The sequence below is a fragment of the Gymnoscopelus braueri genome, assembly GCF_963280865.1.
Source record: "Gymnoscopelus braueri genome assembly, chromosome: 20".
Classification (NCBI taxonomy): Eukaryota; Metazoa; Chordata; class Actinopteri; order Myctophiformes; family Myctophidae; genus Gymnoscopelus; species Gymnoscopelus braueri.
In genome coordinates, this window is record NC_137622.1 from 44197314 (window position 1) to 44218127 (window position 20814).

Genomic DNA, 20814 nt, shown 5'->3' on the forward strand with positions numbered 1-20814 from the left:
CCTCACTACAGTGTCACATAAAAGTAGCAAAAATAGCCGATCTACAAGCTCAACATGTGACACAGTTTGAGCTTGTAGATCGGCTTTTTTTTTGTTGCCATTTTTAAATCAGAATCCTGAAAAGTTTTGACAGTAAAAGACATGTGAGGTAGAGAGAGGAAATGTAACCACAGAGAGCAGAGCAAGAGGACATACTTTACATTACATTACATTACATTACATTACATTACATTACATTACAGAACAATGTTATGAAAGCAGACATGTCTTTCTCACTGACACTGTACTTATGTGTGTTGTTAACAATCACACTGTCTGTGTGTCTGTGTTCCACACAACCTTTATGACATACAGTACAAGCCTACCGATGGCACAGAATCCTAAATCATGTTTTGGGGGGCGAGAGTTTGCCCCGACTGCCACTCAAAGTGGCTACTGGCCAATCACAGCGCGTCTTTTCCGGGACTTCTAGTCAGAATGTAGTTGTGTAAAACTATCAGGTGACCTGTCAGGTTCAGATGTGTGTCAGTCATTCTGCATGTCAGCCTTAGATTAAAGGTGATCATAAAGTTACGGAGCAGCCTTCCTTCCCCCTGCATGTCTGAACATCTGATGCTTATTTCATAACATTTATGCTTTTATTTCCTCGTCTTTTCCTCTCTGTGAAGGTCATGTGGTTTTGAATTGTATTACCTTTATCATTGTATTTATTCTCTGTGTGTGAAGACCTTGGTTCAAAAAGGTTCTCTATAAATAATTATTTTCAGGCAGGGGTCTTTTTTTCAGCCCAAGGACCCCTTAGCTGAGAGAGAGATGAAGAAGGGACCCCCACTACATATTATTGTATAAAACGGTGTTGTAGATTAAACTCCATACATTTCATAGATAGTTTCATAGACTTGTTTGACAGCACTGTCATCAGTTTTGTGTTGGATTCATGTGTATTTTCAGACAGTTAACCACCTACACCCTCAATAGGCAACGTAGAACACCGCATTGCCGAAAATAGCCGATCTACAAGCTCACCACGGCGTTGTAGCTTGTAGATCGGCTATTTTCGGTTCATGTTCCCCTCAGAATAGGGATGCCAGGGTTCAAGTGGTTAATGTAAATAAAAGGTTCCTGAAGATTTGGCGGCCCCCCTAGTAGTAGTAACTCTGAGGACCCCCTAGGGGTCCCTGACCCCCTGTTGAATTAATAATTTAATGAGGTGTGTGTGTGTGTGTGTGTGTGTGTGTGTGTGTGTGTGTGTGTGTGTTTAGATGCCAGCTGCTGGTCCATGGGTGTGAGTCGGCTGGATTTGATCTACAGACGGCTGCTCCTCACTAAGCTCTTCATCCAGGGATGGGGGAAGCCGGAGGACCTCAAGAGGTCAGAGGAACACAACAACACAAACTAACATGACATACTGTACCAAATGTACTGTAATACATGGTGCATTTATATAAACTAACATGACATGCTGTACCAAATGTACTGTAATACATGGTGCATTTATATAAACTAACATGACATGCTGTACCAAATGTACTGTAATACATGGTGCATTTATATAAACTAACATGACATACTGTACCAAATGTACTGTAATACATGGTGCATTTATATAAACTAACATGACATGCTGTACCAAATGTACTGTAATACATGGTGCATTTATATAAACTAACATGACATGCTGTATACGTAGTGCATGTTATATAGCACCTTTATCCTAAGAACTTTACAGTGTGCATTACATTCTCACATTCACACACACACATACATTTTCCATCAAGCCGTTTTGAAAATATGAAGCGAACTTGGCTCATTGGCAGCAATTAGGGGTTCAGTGTCTTATCTACCAACCTGTGGTCCGGGGCCCGTTGGCGGGCCGTGAGGATATAACATGTGGGCTCCCAGATAATTGGCAAAACCCTTAAATCATTGACTGCCCACAGGAAATAAATGAATGAGTAGATAAATCAGCCCTTGCCAGTGTTTTGGAGCATTTTTTACTAACCTTTTAAGAGCCACAGAATATTTCGCTCCATGACGATCGACACACAGAGTGTCGCAAAAGACAGAGGAGTGTCTCTGCTTCCATCGGGGGGAAAAAACGTGTCACCGCGACCCTCCGTTCTTTAGTTATTGGCTGTTGAATATAGCTTGTTCTCGCCACAAACGCTGAAAAAAACAACCAAGCAGAGAAAGATGTATCTCGCCTCCTGTGTTTTAATATGTATTTTTGACGAGACGTGCTATTTTCAACGGCCTTTGTGATTAGCAACCATCAGGGGATTGTTAATAGTTATAAATATATTAAAATAATAGATAAATATTCTGTGACTACTTCATGAATGAGCTGCTTACTGTTTGTTTGTTTGTGTAATTCTGCAGAATCTTTGAGTTCCGTAAGATCATTGGTGACAGAGAGAGGTGTAAGGACCTGGTCCCCAAAGACTATCCTGTCTACATAAACAAGGTATGTGTCTGTCTGTCTGTCTGTCTGTCTGTCTGTCTGTCTGGCATAATCGTCCCCGTCAGGTGGAAACCTGTCCAAAACCGTTACTTCTAGTTCTCAACGGGCCTGAACAATTACTATTCTTTTAGGCCCAAAAACCCAAAAAGGTGTAATTATTTGCTTAATGTCCTCAAAGTCACACATCCAACAAGCTTCGAACTGAGCAAATTGGACCTTCCGTTCCAGAGATAATGGCCAAAACATCTTGAAAACGGCCATTTTCAATTGAGTTCGGCCATCGTCACCCGTCTTTCTTTCATAACACGGGCTGGGAAGGTCAGACGGCGACAAACTAGATTCCTAGTTCACTTTGAGCTGCATCCAACACATCTACTGCCATTTCCGTCGGCCTTTGAAAATAGTGAAAATAGCTGATCTACAAGCTCACAATGCCTCACATCGTTTGAGCAGCGTTGTGAGCTTGCAGATCTGCTATTTTCACTACTTTTGTGCGACACTCTTGTATGATGAAGTGGGGATTTAAAGTTTGGGTAAGTGATATTTTTTGGTAAAAAAAAATGTTGTTAAAAGGTTAAAGTACTATATGCTGATATAGTAATCATTGCTACAGAGCCTTTGTTCGGTCACAGGGGTCTCTCCAGCTCTTTAGTAAACAGAATAGTAGACATAATAATAGTACATTTTCAGGTAGGTGACACAATTTAAGCCAATCAGGAGAGAGCACTGAAAACGCATTTTCTGTTTAATAAAGAGCTGGAGCTAAAGAGACATGGAGACTCCTTTTACTGAACACACACTCTATAGCAGTGAGTACTATCACAATATAGAGATATTTAACCCTTATTTTAACAAAAGTAAATCACTTACCCTACCTTTTTAATTGATGAAAAAACATGGAACTTCGAAACTCAGAGACAAAAAAGGTTTCTGCCCAACAGCGACAATATGGGAAAGATTATCACATCAAATGCTGCTAATCTTTCATCTGATTGCTTGTCTTGTCCTCGTATGTATTGCCACTGATTTTAAAGTCTTACTGGTAGAGCCACTGGATCAAAGCTACCGTAACATAAACCGACTAACTAACATAATGACTGTTCTTGTAGCTGCTACTGTTCAAGGTTCCCCAACAGACCATTGTCACAGCAGACATTAAAGACAGGTGAACACAGCTGAAGGTAACGATGTTAACATTGTAATAATAATCATTGTTGATATTCCCAGACAGAGGAGCAGTCAGACTGTCTCATCCATGAGGGCTACTTCATCTCTCCTCTGGAAGACCTGGTCCCTGGGATCCTTCCACCAGAGTCTGTTAAAGCCAGGTACCAACCCCACCACACCACAGTGACCACACTACCACTGAGTACCATATCAACCACACCACACCACACTACCACTGAGTACCATATCAACCCCACCACACCACACCACACTACCATATCGTTGCTCTATCATCTCCATATTTTAAGTTTTGGTGTTTTTTTTCATAAATTGAACGCCCTGCGTGATCATGCTTACAGCGTCACACAAAAGCATCATACGGAGCAGATCTACAAGCTCGTTTTGAGCTTGTAGATCTGCTACTTATGATGCTTTTGAATTTGAATGAGCGTCTCACGTGGTTTGAACAGAAAACAAAGTGAGCTGGCCTTCTGAGGAATTAGTTTGGTCAAAGTTCAGAGAAATGTTTTTGCAGTTGTTTCAAGTTCAGCCTTTCATTCAACCCTGTCATCACAGATAAAAACCTAAGACTGTTAAACTTGTGTGTGTGTGTGTGTGTGTGTGTGTGTGTGTGTGTGTGTGTGTGTGTGTGTGTGTGTGTGTGTGTGTGTGTGTGTGTGTGTGTGTGTGTGTGTGTGTGTGTGTGTGTGTGTGTGTGTGTGTGTGTGTGTGTGTGTGTGTGTGTGTGTGTGTGTGTGCGCGTGTGCCATGACCACAGACAGTTTCACAGGACCAGTGTTCGCCCTGCTTTTTATTGACCTTTTTCACCATAAAATGAGAGAATGAGTCACTACCTCTGGTTCCTCAATCATAGAATCAATGAATAATAGTTGGACTTAATATATCATGGCCAGGTATTTATATACAACCCAAGGGTTCAACATGGCGTATAGTATAGTATACCCTTTCTTCTTATCGGCCTGACTGTTATGGTGTTAGAAGGTACACAATGGAGCCTTTTCACGGTGGCAGGCATTTTAACAGACAAACACAGCTGCTGATAACATGGAATGTTTTTCATTCAGGTGTTTCTGTGTGCCAGCATGAGTTTAACTTTACAACCGCTGTCCATGCTGACGCCTTAACCCAGTAAGACCGGGAACACATCTGTGTCTTTTTAAGATGTCTTTGCCCATTCAAAAATAGCAGATCTAGAAGCTCATAGCACGCGGCACAGAGTGCCGTGCTATGAGTTTGTAGATCTGCTAATTTCTGAAAAATCGTGAAAGAAATTGCAATTTGGTGGATTCCACACAAGTCTGAAACAGATTTTAAAAAAATGCTATATTATCAGTAGAAACATTGTCATGTCAAGGACCCCCAAAAATTATATGTATTTGGCCACGGACCCCCATCTCAAAATATTCCAGAGACCCCCAGAAGCAAAGATTTGACAAATGTTCGCTTTAAAAATATATATACATTCAAAGATTTGCACAAATATTTACGATTTTTCAAAAATAGCAGATCTATGAGCTACTATGAGCTTGTAGATCTGCTATTTTTGAATAGCCAAAGTATAAAATAATGGTTTAAGTGGTTACACAGATGCGTTCCCGGTTTTAATGAAACATGCAACGATGTATGTTATTACCTTCAGATAGACACAGAATCACAAGCAGGATCAGAATCAATGTTATTGTCACATCAGAGCTTTACAGGTGTGAAGAAGTGGGTGAAATTAGTTTGTGTGAAAAGCTCCATTATTTGTTATTTGTTGTTGTGTGGAGCAAAGAGAAAAAACAGAAAAGGAACATTTAAAAGAAAAAAAAGATGGGCCTCTGGGTTCTCAGTGTGGTGTACTCCAAGGGATCCCCAGCTATTACATGAATGATAGTTAGTAGGCATGTAACGATTCACTCAACTCACGATACGATTCGAATCACGATTCGAGGTTCACGATACGATTTCTCACGATTTTCTCACGATTTTTTAAGCACATTTATTTTCAAAAAAAATTACTGAAAAACCTTTATTTTTATTTATTTTACAAAAATCATGTATGTTTTAAAAACTATATTTTCTCTTATCCTCTTTTTAATATATGAAATTAAATAAAGCCTTTTTATTCATGAGGTACATGTATTAACTGACACATTAAGACATGTTATTTGTTAAATAATAACTTTAAATATATAAGTCTATAAATAATAAACCTAAATAAATAAATGAATTTTGAAACATATATCCCAGATGAAATAAATGATAAAGAAAACCTCTTCAAATAAACAAACTAAGGCTTTGCCTTGGGATTTACAAGTTATTTTTTATCTATGCTACATTCTCAGCATTCTGTATAAAACAACACATTTATGTAATAAGGGAAACTGTTTTAAACTGCTCCAAATGAGATTAGATAATAATTAATTGATTAGTAGTATCAATGAAATTCGCTATATATCTGAAAGACAGTGTTGAAAGGAGTTTGACGTTGTCAGCAGTCTGATACAATTGTTAAATTATTATTATTCATATAGATTATTATTCATTGTACTCTGCAGCGGCAGCCGCACCGAGGCGCTCCAGAATTAGCCGTTTTCATTAGAAGCCTATCAGTTGTATGTTTCCTACAGAGTTTAAATCAGACAGGCTAACAACAGCTAACAATATTGTCAGATGGGGGAGGGGGTAAAAGGTATAGTTTGGGCTTTTCATCAATCAAATAAACATGTTTACATGCGACGCACATTTCCCTCTTTATGCAGTGCGATCGCCTAGTTGTTTAGATTTCATAGACTGAGAGGACGTGAACCCCACTCTCCGTTCATAGCCTGCCATTGAGTGAGTGAAGAAGAGACCGACGGAGGGAGCTATGGTGGCCCTGAGGGGACAAAATAGTAGGCGGATAACAAGGAATGGAGTCTGACTGACTCGATTGCGCCCTCTGCTGGTTGCATCGCGATGTCATATTTTATTGCATCGATTTAAATCGTCACCACTTTGAATCGATTTAAATCGATATACGATAAATCGTTACATGCCTAATAGTTAGGAACCAAACGTGTGATGACTGTGTTGCAGGTTCCAGTTCATAGTTCCTAAGAAGTGGAAGAAGAACAGACCGGTATGCATCCACCTGGCCGGGACTGGAGACCATGTAAGATCTGTACCCTTCATCGTAATACAAACACACCGTGAACATATCTCACACCCATGTTAGCTGATCTCCACTGCTTGGCCTGTGAGATCAAGGATCTATCTTTTCATGCTGGTCCCTTTATAAGCAGTGTTGATTTTAACGACTAAAACTATGACGAAAAATGTTGGCCGACTACCTTTTTCCACTGACGAAAACTACATAAAAACTACATAATAACTAAGCTATGATGACTAAAACTAAGACTAAATATATTGACAATTTTGTCAACAAATAAAAACTAGACTAAAATGTCAGGGAGGGATCTAGTGGAGAAGAGACCCAGTAGAACTAAAAGACGTGTCATTTTATTATTTTTGTGGGGGCTTTTATGCCTTTATTTGACATGACAGTAGGCTGACAGGAAATGGGGAGAGAGAAGGGGAGAGACATGCAGCAAAGTCCGTCGGGATCGGGAGTCGAACTCGCAACGCGCTGTCAGGCTACATTGAGCCAGGCCAAAGACAAGTCATTTTATGTTTGGTTGCGCTCGGGTGTTGTGCTCTGAAAATAGCAGATCTACAATCTCACAATGTATCGCACTGTGACGCGTTGTGAGCTTGTAGATCGGCTATGTTGTTATATGTGTGTACAGTATTTATATGAGTGTAATATTATGCTATATATGTGTACAGTATTTATATGAGTGTAATAACATTATACTATATAATGTGTACAGTATTTATATGAGTGTAATAACATTATGCTATATATGTGTGCAGTATTTATACGAGTGTAATAATATTATGCTATATATGTGTACAGTATTTATATGAGTGTAATAACATTATGCTATATAATGTGTACAGTATTTATATGAGTGTAATAACATTATGCTATATATGTGTGCAGTATTTATACGAGTGTAATAATATTATGCTATATATGTGTACAGTATTTATATGAGTGTAATAATATTATGCTATATATGTGTGCAGTATTTATATGAGTGTAATAATATTATGCTATATAATGTGTGCAGTATTTCTGGCGCAGACGGACCCTGATGGCCAGACCCATGATCAAAGAGACGGCCATGGCTTCACTGCTGCTGGAGAACCCTTATTATATCCTTTATACTGTAACACCCTTATTATATCCTTTATACTGTAACACCCTTATTATATCCTTTATACTGTAACACCCTTATTATATCCTTTATACTGTAACACCCTTATTATATCCTTTATACTGTAACACCGTTATTATATCCTTTATACTGTAACACCCTTATTATATCCTTTATACTGTAACACCCTTATTATATCCTTTATACTGTCAAATCCTGAGTGTTAATTCAATCACTTTCGGCTATTTCCTCACGATGCGACGCTGTCGTATGCTGAAGTATAAATTGGGCTTCAGTGATTAACTAAAGCTAGATTTATTCTGAAAATAGCAGATCTACAAGCTCACAAATGTGACAGGTTATGAGGTTATGAGGTTACCTCCAACCAGCGCAGTTGTTATTTATGTTGTATTCACACACAGATTGTTTTGATTGAAAGCTTTTAGTCACTAAGCATCATAGCATTATAAATAAGTTGTACACTAGTTTATATCCATTGTCACAGTCTTGTGTCCATTCCTTGACTTAACCTTCACATGGCTATCGGAAACCCAGAGACCAAATGTAAGTCAACTTATATTTATATTATTATTAAAATGACACATAGTTCTGTGTGTGTCGGAGCATTTTGGGGTTTCATGTTTGATGTATGTTTTTTTTTTTACAAATGCATATGCATGAACATACATGTGTACAAATCTGGGAAAAGGAAAAGCTGGAAAGCTTATTTTCATTGTGGACCTTTTGTAATTGCAGTTAATGATATCACAGAGATGGTATATTATAGATATTATCATTGGTCGCAACCTTTTTCGCCTGTTCATGTGTCTGGCCCCAGCTGTAGTAAGCTGCAGTACCAGAATCGGCCACCATGACTTAAGTTTTCTCTCTGTTCTTGGGGCTTGAGTACTGCAGTTAATTGTAGGCTGTCGTGGTGTTGGGAATTGTGGCTATTGTAGTACTGCAGTTAATTGTAGGCTGTCGTGTTGTTGGGAATTGTGGGTATTGTAGTACTGCAGTTAATTGTAGGCTGTCGTGTTGTTGGGAATTGTGGGTATTGTAGTACTGCAGTTAATTGTAGGCTGTCATGTTGAACGTGGGAATGCTGGGTATTGTAGGCGCTCCAGTTTGAAGAACGTGTCGGACCTCTTTGTGATGGGCGGGGCTTTGATCCTGGAGTCGGCGGCACTTCTCCATTGGCTAGAGAGAGAGGGCTACGGGCCACTAGGAATAACCGGGATCTCCATGGGAGGATACGTAAGTAGATGTTGTAGTAAAAAAATGTCTTTCATAAAATCTGTGTTCGAAAGAAAATTGAAGTTTGTGTTTTGTGTGTGTGTGTGTGTGTGTGTAGATGGCGTCCCTGGCAGTGACCAACTGGCCTAAGCCCATCCCTCTGATCCCCTGCCTCTCCTGGTCTACTGCATCCAGTGTGTTCACCACAGTAAGATAACACTATATAACCTTTATTCACTGCATTCAGTGTGTTCACCACAGTTTTGTGTGTGTGTGTGTGTGTCTGTCTGTGTGTGTGTGTGTGTGTGTGTGTGTGTGTGTACACATATGTGCTGAGAGGTTGAACACACAGTATAAATAAAACAAGAATTGAACATCACTGTACATGACATACCACATGTTCACTTGCTGGAGCTGTAGCCCTGAACAGTGTTTATTCACACGTGTGTGTGTGTGTGTGTGTGTTTTTACGTGTGTGTGTATGTGTGTATGTGTGTGTGTGTGTGTGTGTGTGTGTGTATGTGTGTGTTTACGTGTGTGTGTGTGTGTGTGTGTGTGTGTGTGTAGGGGGTGCTGAGTAAAGCGGTGAGCTGGAGACAGCTGGAGAAGCAGTATGCCATCAATTCAGTCTATGAGGAGGAGATCGTCCACCTGTTGGAGTACTGTGGGGTAGGTCTCCTTTTTATTGTTTTATTTCTTTATTTATCCAGGATACTAGCTGAGCACAAAAGCTCATTTCCAGCAACGCCCTGCACATAGACACAGACAGACATGTCTATTAGGACCATGGGAGCTGACCAGTACAACCACAGTCTGATACTGTTGTACTGGGAGCTGACCACAGTCTGATACTGTTGTACTGGGAGCTGACCACAGTCTGATACTGTTGTACTGGAGCTGACCACAGTCTGATACTGTTGTACTGGGAGCTGACCACAGTCTGATACTGTTGTACTGGGAGCTGACCACAGTCTGATACTGTTGTACTGGGAGCTAACCACAGTCTGATACTGTTGTACTGGGAGCTGACCACAGTCTGATACTGTTGTACTGGGAGCTGACCAGTACAACCTCAGTCTGATACTGTTGGCCCTTAGGAGCTCCACTGGAGCAGTTGGGGGTTCAGTGCCTTGCACAAGGGCACGTCAGTGGTGTTGGGGGAGGGGTCCATTTGGTTCCATTTGTACACTCTCTGAGTTAGATTAACATTGATGATTCAGTGTAGATTTCGGGTTCCAGAGATTAAAAAAATTAAATGGTGGTCAATGGCCTAATAATGCATATCAAATTGGGTTCCTTGAAATTAAAATGGTTGAGAATCACTGCTATATAACCTTAAAAAAAGTCTCTTTTGGGGGGCCCTGGCATACCTTTTCAAATGGGGGTCTTATATGTATCAATTTGTGGCTCCTTGACGTGAAAAAGTGTGTGTGTGTCAGAGGGTGCTGTGTTGTTGTTGTTGTTGTGAGCTTGTAGATCTGCTCTCTGTAGTACCATGATGATTGTGTCTCAGAGGGTTCTGTGTTGTTGTTGTGAGCTTGTAGATCTGCTCTCTGTAGTACCATGATGATTGTGTCTCAGAGGGTGCTAATTGTACATTAGGATACAAACATTTTCAGTCGTGAGATTTTATTTTGCTTTAACCCATTAAGACCCTGAACGCATCTGTGTCATTTTTAGATTTCTTCGGCTATTAAAAAATAGCAGATCTACAAGCTCATAGTGCCCCGCTATGAGCCTGTAGATCTGCTATTTTTTTTAAATGGTGAACATTTTTGCAAATCTTTGAATATATACTTTTTAAACATGAACATTTGTAACTTAAATCTTTGCTTCTGGGGGGGGGGGGGGGGGGGGGGGGGCTGGGACAACATAATGAGTGTTCAAATGATTTGAGTTACAAATGTTCGCTTTAAAAATATATATTCAAAGATTTGCACAAATGTTCAAGATTTTTCAAAAATAGCAGATCTACAAGCTCATAGCGCGGCACCAGAGCTTGTAGATCTGCTATTTTTGAATAGCCCAAATAAATGTTAACATGACACAGATGCGTTCGGTCTTATAATGGATGAATCCATGAGATCAGCCAGGTATAAATCAGGTGTTATGTCTCTGTCTCTCTGTTCAGGCTGATTCCTTTAAGATGGGTCTGGACCTGCTGAAGAACTCCCCGGACGGTCTGGGCTCGCTGGCTCACCTCCTGGGCCTGACCCGAGACAAGGAGCCCAGGGGCCCAGGGGCCCAGTCTCAGTCTGCTGCTCACAGGTCAGGGGTCGTGGGTGGACCGTCTGACGGGGGCCGCGGTGCTGCTGGAGTGGACACGCTGCTGTCATCTGGAACAACACCACGGTAATGAGAGGTTCAGTGTTATTTGTCTTTGGCTGTAGGAGGTAGAGTTCTCAGATACTGCCCGAACCCGACCCTACACGACCAGACGTTTTGGGGCCGGCCTCAACATCTATGCTAATTAGTCGGGCCGGGCCGAGCCTCGGGTTCAGTGAAGAAAAAAATATATTAACCCCAAAAAGTACATTTCAACTGCCCCTAGCGGCCTAACGGTACAACTGCCCCTAGTGGCCTAACGGTACAACTGCCCCTAGTGGCCTAACGGTACAACTGCCCCTAGTGGCCTAACGGTACAACTGCCCCTAGTGGCCTAACGGTACAACTGCCCCTAGTGGCCTAACGGTACAACTGCCCCTAGTGGCCTAACGGTACAACTGCCCCTAGCGGCCTAACGGTACAACTGCCCCTAGCGGCCTAACGGTACAACTGCCCCTAGTGGCCTAACGGTACAACTGCCCCTAGTGGCCTAACGGTACAACTGCCCCTAGTGGCCTAACGGTACAACTGCCCCTAGTGGCCTAATGGTACAACTGCCCCTAGTGGCCTAATGGTACAACTGCCCCTAGTGGCCTAACGGTACAACTGCCCCTAGTGGCCTAACGGTACAACTGCCCCTAGTGGCCTAACGGTACAACTGCCCCTAGTGGCCTAACGGTACAACTGCCCCTAGCGGCCTAATGGTACAACTGCCCCTAGTGGCCTAACGGTACAACTGCCCCTAGTGGCCTAATGGTACAACTGCCCCTAGTGGCCTAACGGTACAACTGCCCCTAGTGGCCTAACGGTACAACTGCCCCTAGTGGCCTAACGGTACAACTGCCCCTAGTGGCCTAATGGTACAACTGCCCCTAGTGGCCTAACGGTACAACTGCCCCTAGTGGCCTAATGGTACAACTGCCCCTAGTGGCCTAACGGTACAACTGCCCCTAGTGGCCTAACGGTACAACTGCCCCTAGTGGCCTAACGGTACAACTGCCCCTAGTGGCCTAACGGTACAACTGCCCCTAGCGGCCTAACGGTACAACTGCCCCTAGTGGCCTAATGGTAAGGGTGACAGAAATGGCAGTGGATGTGTTGGATGCAGCTGAAAGTGAACTTTACTCAGGTATATAGTTTGTCGCCATCCGAACGTCTTAGCCGGTGTTATTTAAGAAAAACGTGTGACAATGGCCAAAACTAAAACAAACACAAATCGGCGAACCTCGGGCCGGCCCAGATAGGGCCCGGGCCTTACTTTTCAGGCCTGTTGAGAACTCTAGTAGTAGAGCAGTGTTCATTTCGTCGGCTACCATTTTTTTTCACTGACAAAAACTTGACACTGTAGGACTGTCAAATAAATAATCGAACCTCAAATGATCGTCAACTTTGGTAGTCTAGGTCAGATTTCATAATTTTTTTACCCTGTTGCCAAATCGTGCTAATTTATGTTTTCTGTGTGCCCAGCTCAAACATGTCTATTAATGCCTCAGAATGGACCATTTAAAGGGTAAGACCACTTTAGTAGAGGTTTGGGTTGTGTAGTTACCTTGCCATGATGTAACCCCAAAGGTGGGCAAGAAATCAAAAATAATTTCTCGATTGATTAGAAATTGATAATGCAAAAGATGCTCCTCATTGACTTACATTGTACGGTAAAACAACTCTTAAAGTCACTCTTTTAGCACATAAATGAACCCAAACATAGCTGATTCAGACAATCTAGAGCATCACCAAACCCAGTACTGTTTGTTTTTTTAATAAAAATGTCAACTTCTTTTTTTTTTACTTACATTTTTATCCCACGATTTTGTAAACCTATTTTTTTACACCCAGTGCCAATTGTCTATGTAATCCTGGGCACTACCTTCCCTCTGCCAACGGGGTCATACCTATGTTCCCCGGACCTATGTTCCCCCACTAAGGTTATGGTTAGGGTTAGGTTTAGGTTAGGTTCTATGTTACGGTCCCCTGCCAACCTAGGGAGGCCAGGGCCGAGCTCATGCCTCCTTCAATGCATGAGAGCCAACTGACCTTCTTGTCACCTGACAGGGGGTAGTTTCCCTGGTTGGACGTAGCGCGTGGAAGGAACACGTTATTCCAACCAGTTCCCTTCCCCTCCATCAAAAAAAATATATGTCAACTTCCTGTTGATTTTACTATTTGAAGATCTGGATCCGGATCCGCCGATCCAGTCCGGGTTTTCTACTTATTAAAAATGGCAAAATCAACAGGAAGTTGACATTTTTATTTAAAAAAAAAAAGGTTTGGTGATGTTCTATATTGTCTGAATCAACTTTGTTTGCGTTCGTTTTTGTGCTAAAAGAGTGACTTTGAGAGCAGTTTTACCGTACAATGTAAGTCAATGAGGAGCATTTTTAGAATTATCAATTTCTAATCAATGGAGCAATTATTTTTTTATTTCTTGCCCACCTTTGGAGTTACATCATGGCAAGGTAACTACACAACCGAAACCTCTACCAAAGTGGTCTTGCCCTTTAAAGATAGTGGCCACCACCATACTGAAATGTATAAAAACATATCCTTTTGACTAAACCAGGTAGAAACTTGATTGAATTTTTTTTAGGTTGAATTTTTTTTTGGTTGTCATATATGAGGAATCCAATGCCTTATTTTGTTTTGAGAAAACCGACGAAAACCGCTTACAAATCATATATATGTGAAAACGAGAGAGAGAGAGAGAGAGAGAGAGAGAGAGAGAGAATATTGGCCCCTGCAGTAGAGGACTTTCCGGGACTTGTTCTGCCAAGTCCCGGAAAAGACGCGCTGTGATTGGCCAGTAGTCAGCAAGCTTACCTTCTCCAAAATGGCGGCCACGATACAGGTCGCTCCAATGAACTGCAGAGGCCAATGAGGTATCAAGGTTTGTTTGTTTGTATATTTATTATATATAGTGTGTCCTCTTAGCATCCTCCATGCTGACACCAGGCATCAGAAGAGCTCCGGCGCGGCCCAGAGCCCTCCTTACAGGCAGTCCTTACAGAGAGAGTCCCTGTGCTTCATGAAGGGAGTGATGGATGAATGCACTCACATGGCCAACTTCTCTGGTTAGTAGCATCACACGCATGCACATCTATCTGTCTGTCTGTCTGTCTGTCTGTCTGTCTGTCTGTCTGTCTGGGCTGCTCGGAGACAGACCTGATAGATAGATGGACCTTTCGTATTATGTTATTAGAATGCCTTATTCTTCATGCAAACTCAATTACAATATTGCCAAACCTCAAATAAAATATTGCTGCGCCCAACATCTGTCATCACACATAAAAGACAAGAAAGACATGTGTATTTTAAACAATCTATTGTTTGGATGTATATTATATAGACGTGATACAAATTCCAACCGATCTTTATTTACATATCAGTTGTATTTAGAGCTAAATTATTAGCCTCAGCGTGTCAGTTTCACGTAATGATGAAAATAGACAATCATGCCTTAATGACGCAGGAGGCAACAGACCGAGCCTCCAATGTCGCTGTATTCATTCATAATATATTGATCACATGAACGCCACACAATAGCCTAAATAAGTCTTACCATCACCTTGATAAGGATACAGTATGGATGAAATCTAGCTGTGACAAGTCCAGCTGCCTAGCATCTTCCTCTGAATCTTTCTGTGAACACTGCTAAACAGACTGTCCGCTGTGTAGCGCATGGCTTACATTTGCCACATTAGGAGATCAACAGTCATCTATTTCCTCGATTGGCCAACCCAACTCATCGGCTTTGTGGATTTGTGAAACTTTACGTGACATTTGTGCCACGAAGCAATATAAGCGATAACGTGCATAACGGGACTCCGTGATTTCAGTCCAAATCCGACTCAAAGTACGGCGTGAGAAATGTTTAACTGGACGGTACATCTGAATGGAGCACCGATAACATTTGTTAATACCACTATCGCAGTTGGAGACTATGTGTACGCCTTTAACGGGCTCTGTGTCGACGACATGGCTCGGACGGACGTGCACGTCTTCAACTCGGTGTCTTTGCGCTGGAGGAACTTGCTCCCGGTGACACCTGCAAGAGGAGAACGTCACCTTGAGCTTAAATCCGAGAGCCATCTCCACAGGACTGTGCTGATAGGAGATATCATCTACCTCTTTACAGGGTCCAGTTCCTTCATTGTGATTTATGCATTTGATGTGGACACCCACAGATGGTCCAAACCCGAGGTTTCTGGGTCTGTTCCAGAGGGGAGGGAGGACCACTCAGCCTGTGTCTTGGGGAAGGTCATGTTTATCCATGGAGGATACACCCTGCTGACTGGAGAGACTAATGACATGTACAAGTTGGACACCACCACAATGGTCTGGTCTTTAATTAACACCAGAGGCACTACAGCACCTGCTTCATCACGTCACTCTGCCACCATCATCGGGACAAAGATGTTTGTATTTGGGGGCAGGGACTGGAGGGACCACAACATCATCAGAGTGTTTGACACAGAGACCAACTGCTGGCTGAACATTCCTTCTGCACAGCTCCTTCCAGCAGGATGTATAGATCATTCAGCCTTTGCCTACAATGGAGAGCTGTACACATTTGGTGGTCACACCAGGGACCAGACCTTCAATGATCTGTGGAAATTCAATCCAGAGACCTTCTCCTGGAAGAAGGTTGAACCCAAGGGGAAAGGACCGTCTCCGACGTTGAGGAGGATGTGCTGTTGCATGGTGGGAGATCGTATCATCCTCGGAGGAGGAATAAAAACAGCCAATGACCTGTACAGGGTACCCACGGTCATGAAATTCCTGGAAATATTTTGAAATTAGAAAAATCTTTTTCCAGTCCTGGAAAAGATTTGGAATTTGTCTAGGGTCCTGGGATTTATCAAGGGTCCTGGAAAAATATTTGGCTATGCATTGTTTTTGGCAATTTCTTTCCAAAACATCTATAACATTACACAAAATATGTATTTTCTTTCCGAACGGGCTGCGTGATTGCAGCCTAATGTATACCGGACGTGACAAAAATAACAGATCTACAAGCTCACAACGTGCTGCAGCGTGATGCGTAGTTAGTCAATTTTTTAGTTTTTAGTTTAGTTCTTTATTTTTGCTACACTGCCTGTCTTTGGGCATTGCACATAAGAGTAAGAGACTCATTATTGCGCTGAATGTTATATATAATAATGTTATACAGGCTTGGAAATTGGGTTAAATATTCTGGAAAAGTGTTGGAAAAGTTTTGGAAATTCGTTGGTAAAAATGTGTGGGAACCCTGCCTGTATGTCTTAGACTTAAGTCCTAGCCTGAAGACGTTATGTAAGCTAGCGGTCATTCAGTACGGTGTGGAGCAGTCTGAACTCCCACACAACATCAGGTGGGAACTGGCAGCCATGACTACCAACAGCAACAAAAAGCATTTAAACATAAAACATAAAAAAGAGCGCTCCTCTGAGAAAACGCAAAATGGCAAAGAAATCTTATCACCGTAGCCTACATGGGGGAGTGGTGCCAAGGACTCCAGGGAAAATGTTTGACTGTAGGACCTAAGGTTCAAGCATTATAGACCAAAACGTGAAGGGCCCTGTTATAGCGCCACCATGAGGCCAGTTTTTCCCTTGGCCCACTCTGGGAGTGTGCGTGCAAAGTTTCACAGAGACACGGACACACAGACGAACAGACGGGAGCATTAAACATAGTCTACGGCCCACCGCTGACCCGCATTCAGCCAGACAATAAACTAAAATAAAATGACTCACTGGCACAGATTAATAAAGCACAGATCACAGTAGAGTTCTTCACGGGTCCAATAAAACGGACCGAACCGAAATGGACCCCTGAATTGTGGTCCCATTCTGAACCGTTCCAAGATTTTCTTTTCTTCAAATAACGGCACTGAGCCGAGTGGACCCGTGACAATTTGGTCCGATTCCGATTGGTTCCGAGATTTTACAGACCCGACACAGACACCCCTTCAAAAAAGCGCACATGAAACGAATACAAAAATAAATAATGCGCAGATCGGTAGGCTATTAATTTAATACGTTTTCTTTGTCTATAAATGTGGACTTTATGAAATAATAGACCTATTGACCAATGACAATTTTTTGATTAAAGATTTGCTTTCACCTGGTTGAGGACAACAGTGTCGGAGGAATCCATGATTGCACATCTGAGTTTTCAAATCAGCCTGGCAGCTGCAGCTGACTTGCCTTGCAGTATGGTGCGCAAACTGCACATTCATTGCGTAGCTCAACTTTTTTAGTTTTTTCCGCTGCTGTAATCGGATCGCAGACTAGCATAATCATCACAAAAGTTAAAGTTTCTCTCCTGATCAGGGTCTTTTGCGGATCCACTCGGGTATTACACATAATGATAGACAGACCCGAGTTCCGAGGTAATAGAACCGATACGACCCGACCCAGAGTGATTTTGATAAAATATGGATCCGACCCGTACTCACCTGCCCGTGAGGAGCCTCCACCGAGAGGACGCAGTAGAGCCTTTGTCCTATACTCCTCCCACCCAACACTAAGGGACCTGAATATCGGGTGGGGGGGGGCGATAAGGGACCTGGATATTGGCAGGGGTGGGGCTACAATCTAATCTAAAATCTAAAATGTCCCTTGTTCCTTGCAGTTCCCGTGGACCCCAGCCTCATCATCGTGGTCCAGGCTAAGGAGGACGCCTACATCCCTCGTACGGGAGTCCTCAGCCTGCAGGACATCTGGCCTGGATGTGAGGTCCGGTACCTGAACGGAGGACACATCAGTGCCTACCTGTTCAAACAGAACCTGTTCAGGTAACCTTAACATTCTACCTGTTCAAACAGAACCTGTTCAGGTAACCTCAACATTCTACCTGTTCAAACAGAACCTGTTCAGGTAACCTCAACGTTCTACCTGTTCAAACAGAACCTGTTCAGGTAACCTCTACATTCTACCTGTTCAAACAGAACCTGTTCAGGTAACCTCAACGTTCTACCTGTTCAAACAGAACCTGTTCAGGTAACCTCAACGTTCTACCTGTTCAAACAGAACCTGTTCAGGTAACCTCAACATTATGCCTGTTCAAACAGAACCTGTTCAGGTAACCGTAACATTTAAACTGTTCAAACAGAACCTGTTCAGGTAACCTGTAGATGGATAGATGTAGTGATCGACCGATATTGAGAGTATAGGGAAGTCCGATGGACGATCAAGAACCGATTACCTTTTTTTGTTTGTTTTTTTCGGCATCAGTAATAATGTGAAAATAAAAACAAGCAGAACTGCCCTGGCTGCTAGTTTTCTCCCACAAACTAACAAATCTACAAGTTATGAACCTGTGCTTTGATACCAGTGCACTTGCTCATGGACATAGAAAGCTGTGATTGGTGTTCTATCTACAGATAGGCCAAAAAAAATACTAATAATAATCGGCTGAAATTGGACTGATATCCATAAATCATTAGATTCAGAGAGAAATCGGGCAAAAAAAAAGGAATAACGACCGATTATATATATATATATATTAACTCTTTAACTGCCATGGACGCGTTTTCGAGTCAATGGTACTTGGTCCACATGGCCATTGACAATTGAAAATATTAGGGAAATATTCTGTATCTCGGCTCCTGTGTTTTACTATGTATTTTTGGCAAAACATGCTATTTTCAACTTGCCGCAACTATGGAACGGATTACCACGTTCAGCAATTTTCACCGTTGCCACCGTGTTGTCCACACGGTGATCCAGGGGATCACCGTGTAGACAGCGTTCACAGAAAATAAAGGTAGGTCAAAACATTAGCTTTCGCTGGCACTGGGGTGACAATTACAATTTTACTCTGGCAGTTAAAGAGTTAAAGACAAATATTGGCGCTGATTAATCGGCCGGTAACTTAATTAATCGGCCGGCCCCCCTTTAGCAACTCTGAGGACCCCCTAGGGGTCCCCGACCCCCTGTTGAAGACCCCTGGTCTAAACCCAGTGTGATTGTGTCATCTCCAGGCAGGCCATCTACGACGCCTTTGACAGATATCTTCACAAGTATTCCAACACACCGCCGTAGCCACGGCGACCTCCGAGAAGACCCCTCCCTCACAGGAAGTGACCCCAGGGCTACGGTCCAATCGGCAGAGACCATGTGACTTGTCATCCCTGTCCCGGATTGGCTGGAGAAAAAGAACATCTCACTTGAAGGATTTAGCATTAGAAATGCTGGGTGCTAATTTGACCTATTTTGTATTAGCATCAGTTCCAGCCAGTAAATGTACATGTTTAAAATGCTGGCCTCTTCTAATGAGATTATGGGTATTTTTATAAGGAAAACATATTAATAGATTATATGACCTCTAGTTATGAATAGATTATGATATTTATGGCATGTTTAAACTCATGCACAGAAAAACAAACTGCCTTTCATTTGACCTATATGGAGATTTGGGTTTTGTTAACGGCCTTAAACTAATTGCAGTATTTAGGCGTTTTCCATTGAGTTTGAGCCCTTGTGGAGTGTGTGTGTGTGTGTGTGTGTGTGTGCGTGTTCCAGTCTGCATACAATGCCAAATATAATAAATGAATTAATGCCATGCATTTCTACATGTCCCCATCCTAGAAAGTAAACACAAAAAAACGTACCATTAACATAATGGAACTCTGAGTTAAAGGCACAGTATGTTACTTTCCCCTGTGTTTACGTAACGCAACAATACTTTTTTCAATACAATACATTTCCTGCTATATCAGCAGTTATCAGCCGCTACAGTAGCGTGGTGATGTTTACCTGCAGAAACACACTGTCCTCTCGCTGTAGTTTGGTGTTTTCACTGTAAGTTTTAGTAGACGGACCAAAAACATCCCTGTCTACCAAAACAAACCCAACCAAAATACAGTGAGAGGACCGTGTTTCTGTAGGTAAACACCACCACACTACTGTAGTGACTGATAACTGCTGCTATAGAGGGGAAGTATGGGTCAAAAAAATATGCATTGTTTTATGAAAAAACACAGGGAAAAGCTACATACTATGCCTTTTAATATTAATATGTAAACTTTAACGATTGCTAAAGTGAACACCTAGCAAGCCCGTGTCACTGTACTGACGTAGCTACTAGACTTGAAGTGACTGAAGCAGCATAATAGGCTTTTTGCGAAGCAGCCATATTGGAAATTGGGCCTCTTCCTTAATTCCTTCACAGGCAATGATAAGAATGAAGGCTCTGTTCCATTTAGTGTAGCACAGCGGTCCTCAAACTGTTTAATTTCAAGGACCCTCATAACTCGGAGAGTGTAGAAATGAAACCAAATGGACCCTCTCAGAGTTACACACCCGTCAGGGGCCATTTGGAACCCCCTCAAGGACCCATGAGGGTCCCTGGACCACACTTTGAGACCCACTGGTGTAGCAG

The 20814-nt window shown here is 42.2% G+C and overlaps 2 protein-coding genes across 2 annotated transcripts; both read left to right on the plus strand.

The window, feature by feature from the left end:
• The first annotated feature begins 1266 nt into the window (after positions 1-1266).
• LOC308076516 (protein ABHD18-like) lies at positions 1267-20118 on the plus strand. Its single transcript, XM_080416847.1, has 13 exons — positions 1267-1371; positions 2380-2464; positions 3689-3789; positions 6710-6785; positions 7807-7893; positions 8432-8457; positions 9012-9150; positions 9248-9337; positions 9697-9798; positions 11261-11481; positions 14383-14522; positions 18064-18226; positions 19415-20118. The coding sequence occupies exons 1-13, from the start codon at positions 1280-1282 to the stop codon at positions 19473-19475; spliced, it is 1383 nt and encodes a 460-aa protein (XP_080272973.1). The 5' UTR covers positions 1267-1279; the 3' UTR covers positions 19476-20118.
• Positions 15319-16245, plus strand: LOC308076378 (kelch domain-containing protein 3-like; the record flags this gene model as incomplete). Its single annotated transcript, XM_080416611.1, has 1 exon — positions 15319-16245. One exon carries the CDS (start codon positions 15319-15321, stop codon positions 16243-16245), a length of 927 nt encoding a protein of 308 aa, XP_080272737.1.
• Positions 20119-20814: the final 696 nt, after the last annotated feature.

Excerpts from the sequence above, each read along its gene's own strand:
- LOC308076516 (XM_080416847.1), top strand. The coding sequence starts at position 1,280 with ATGGGTGTGAGTCGGCTGGATTTGATCTACAGACGGCTGCTCCTCACT. Across the intron at positions 8,458-9,011 it reads CGGAAACCCAGAGACCAAAT|GCGCTCCAGTTTGAAGAACG; the intron begins GTAAGTCAACTT and ends TGGGTATTGTAG. Across the intron at positions 9,799-11,260 it reads ACCTGTTGGAGTACTGTGGG|GCTGATTCCTTTAAGATGGG; the intron begins GTAGGTCTCCTT and ends CTCTCTGTTCAG.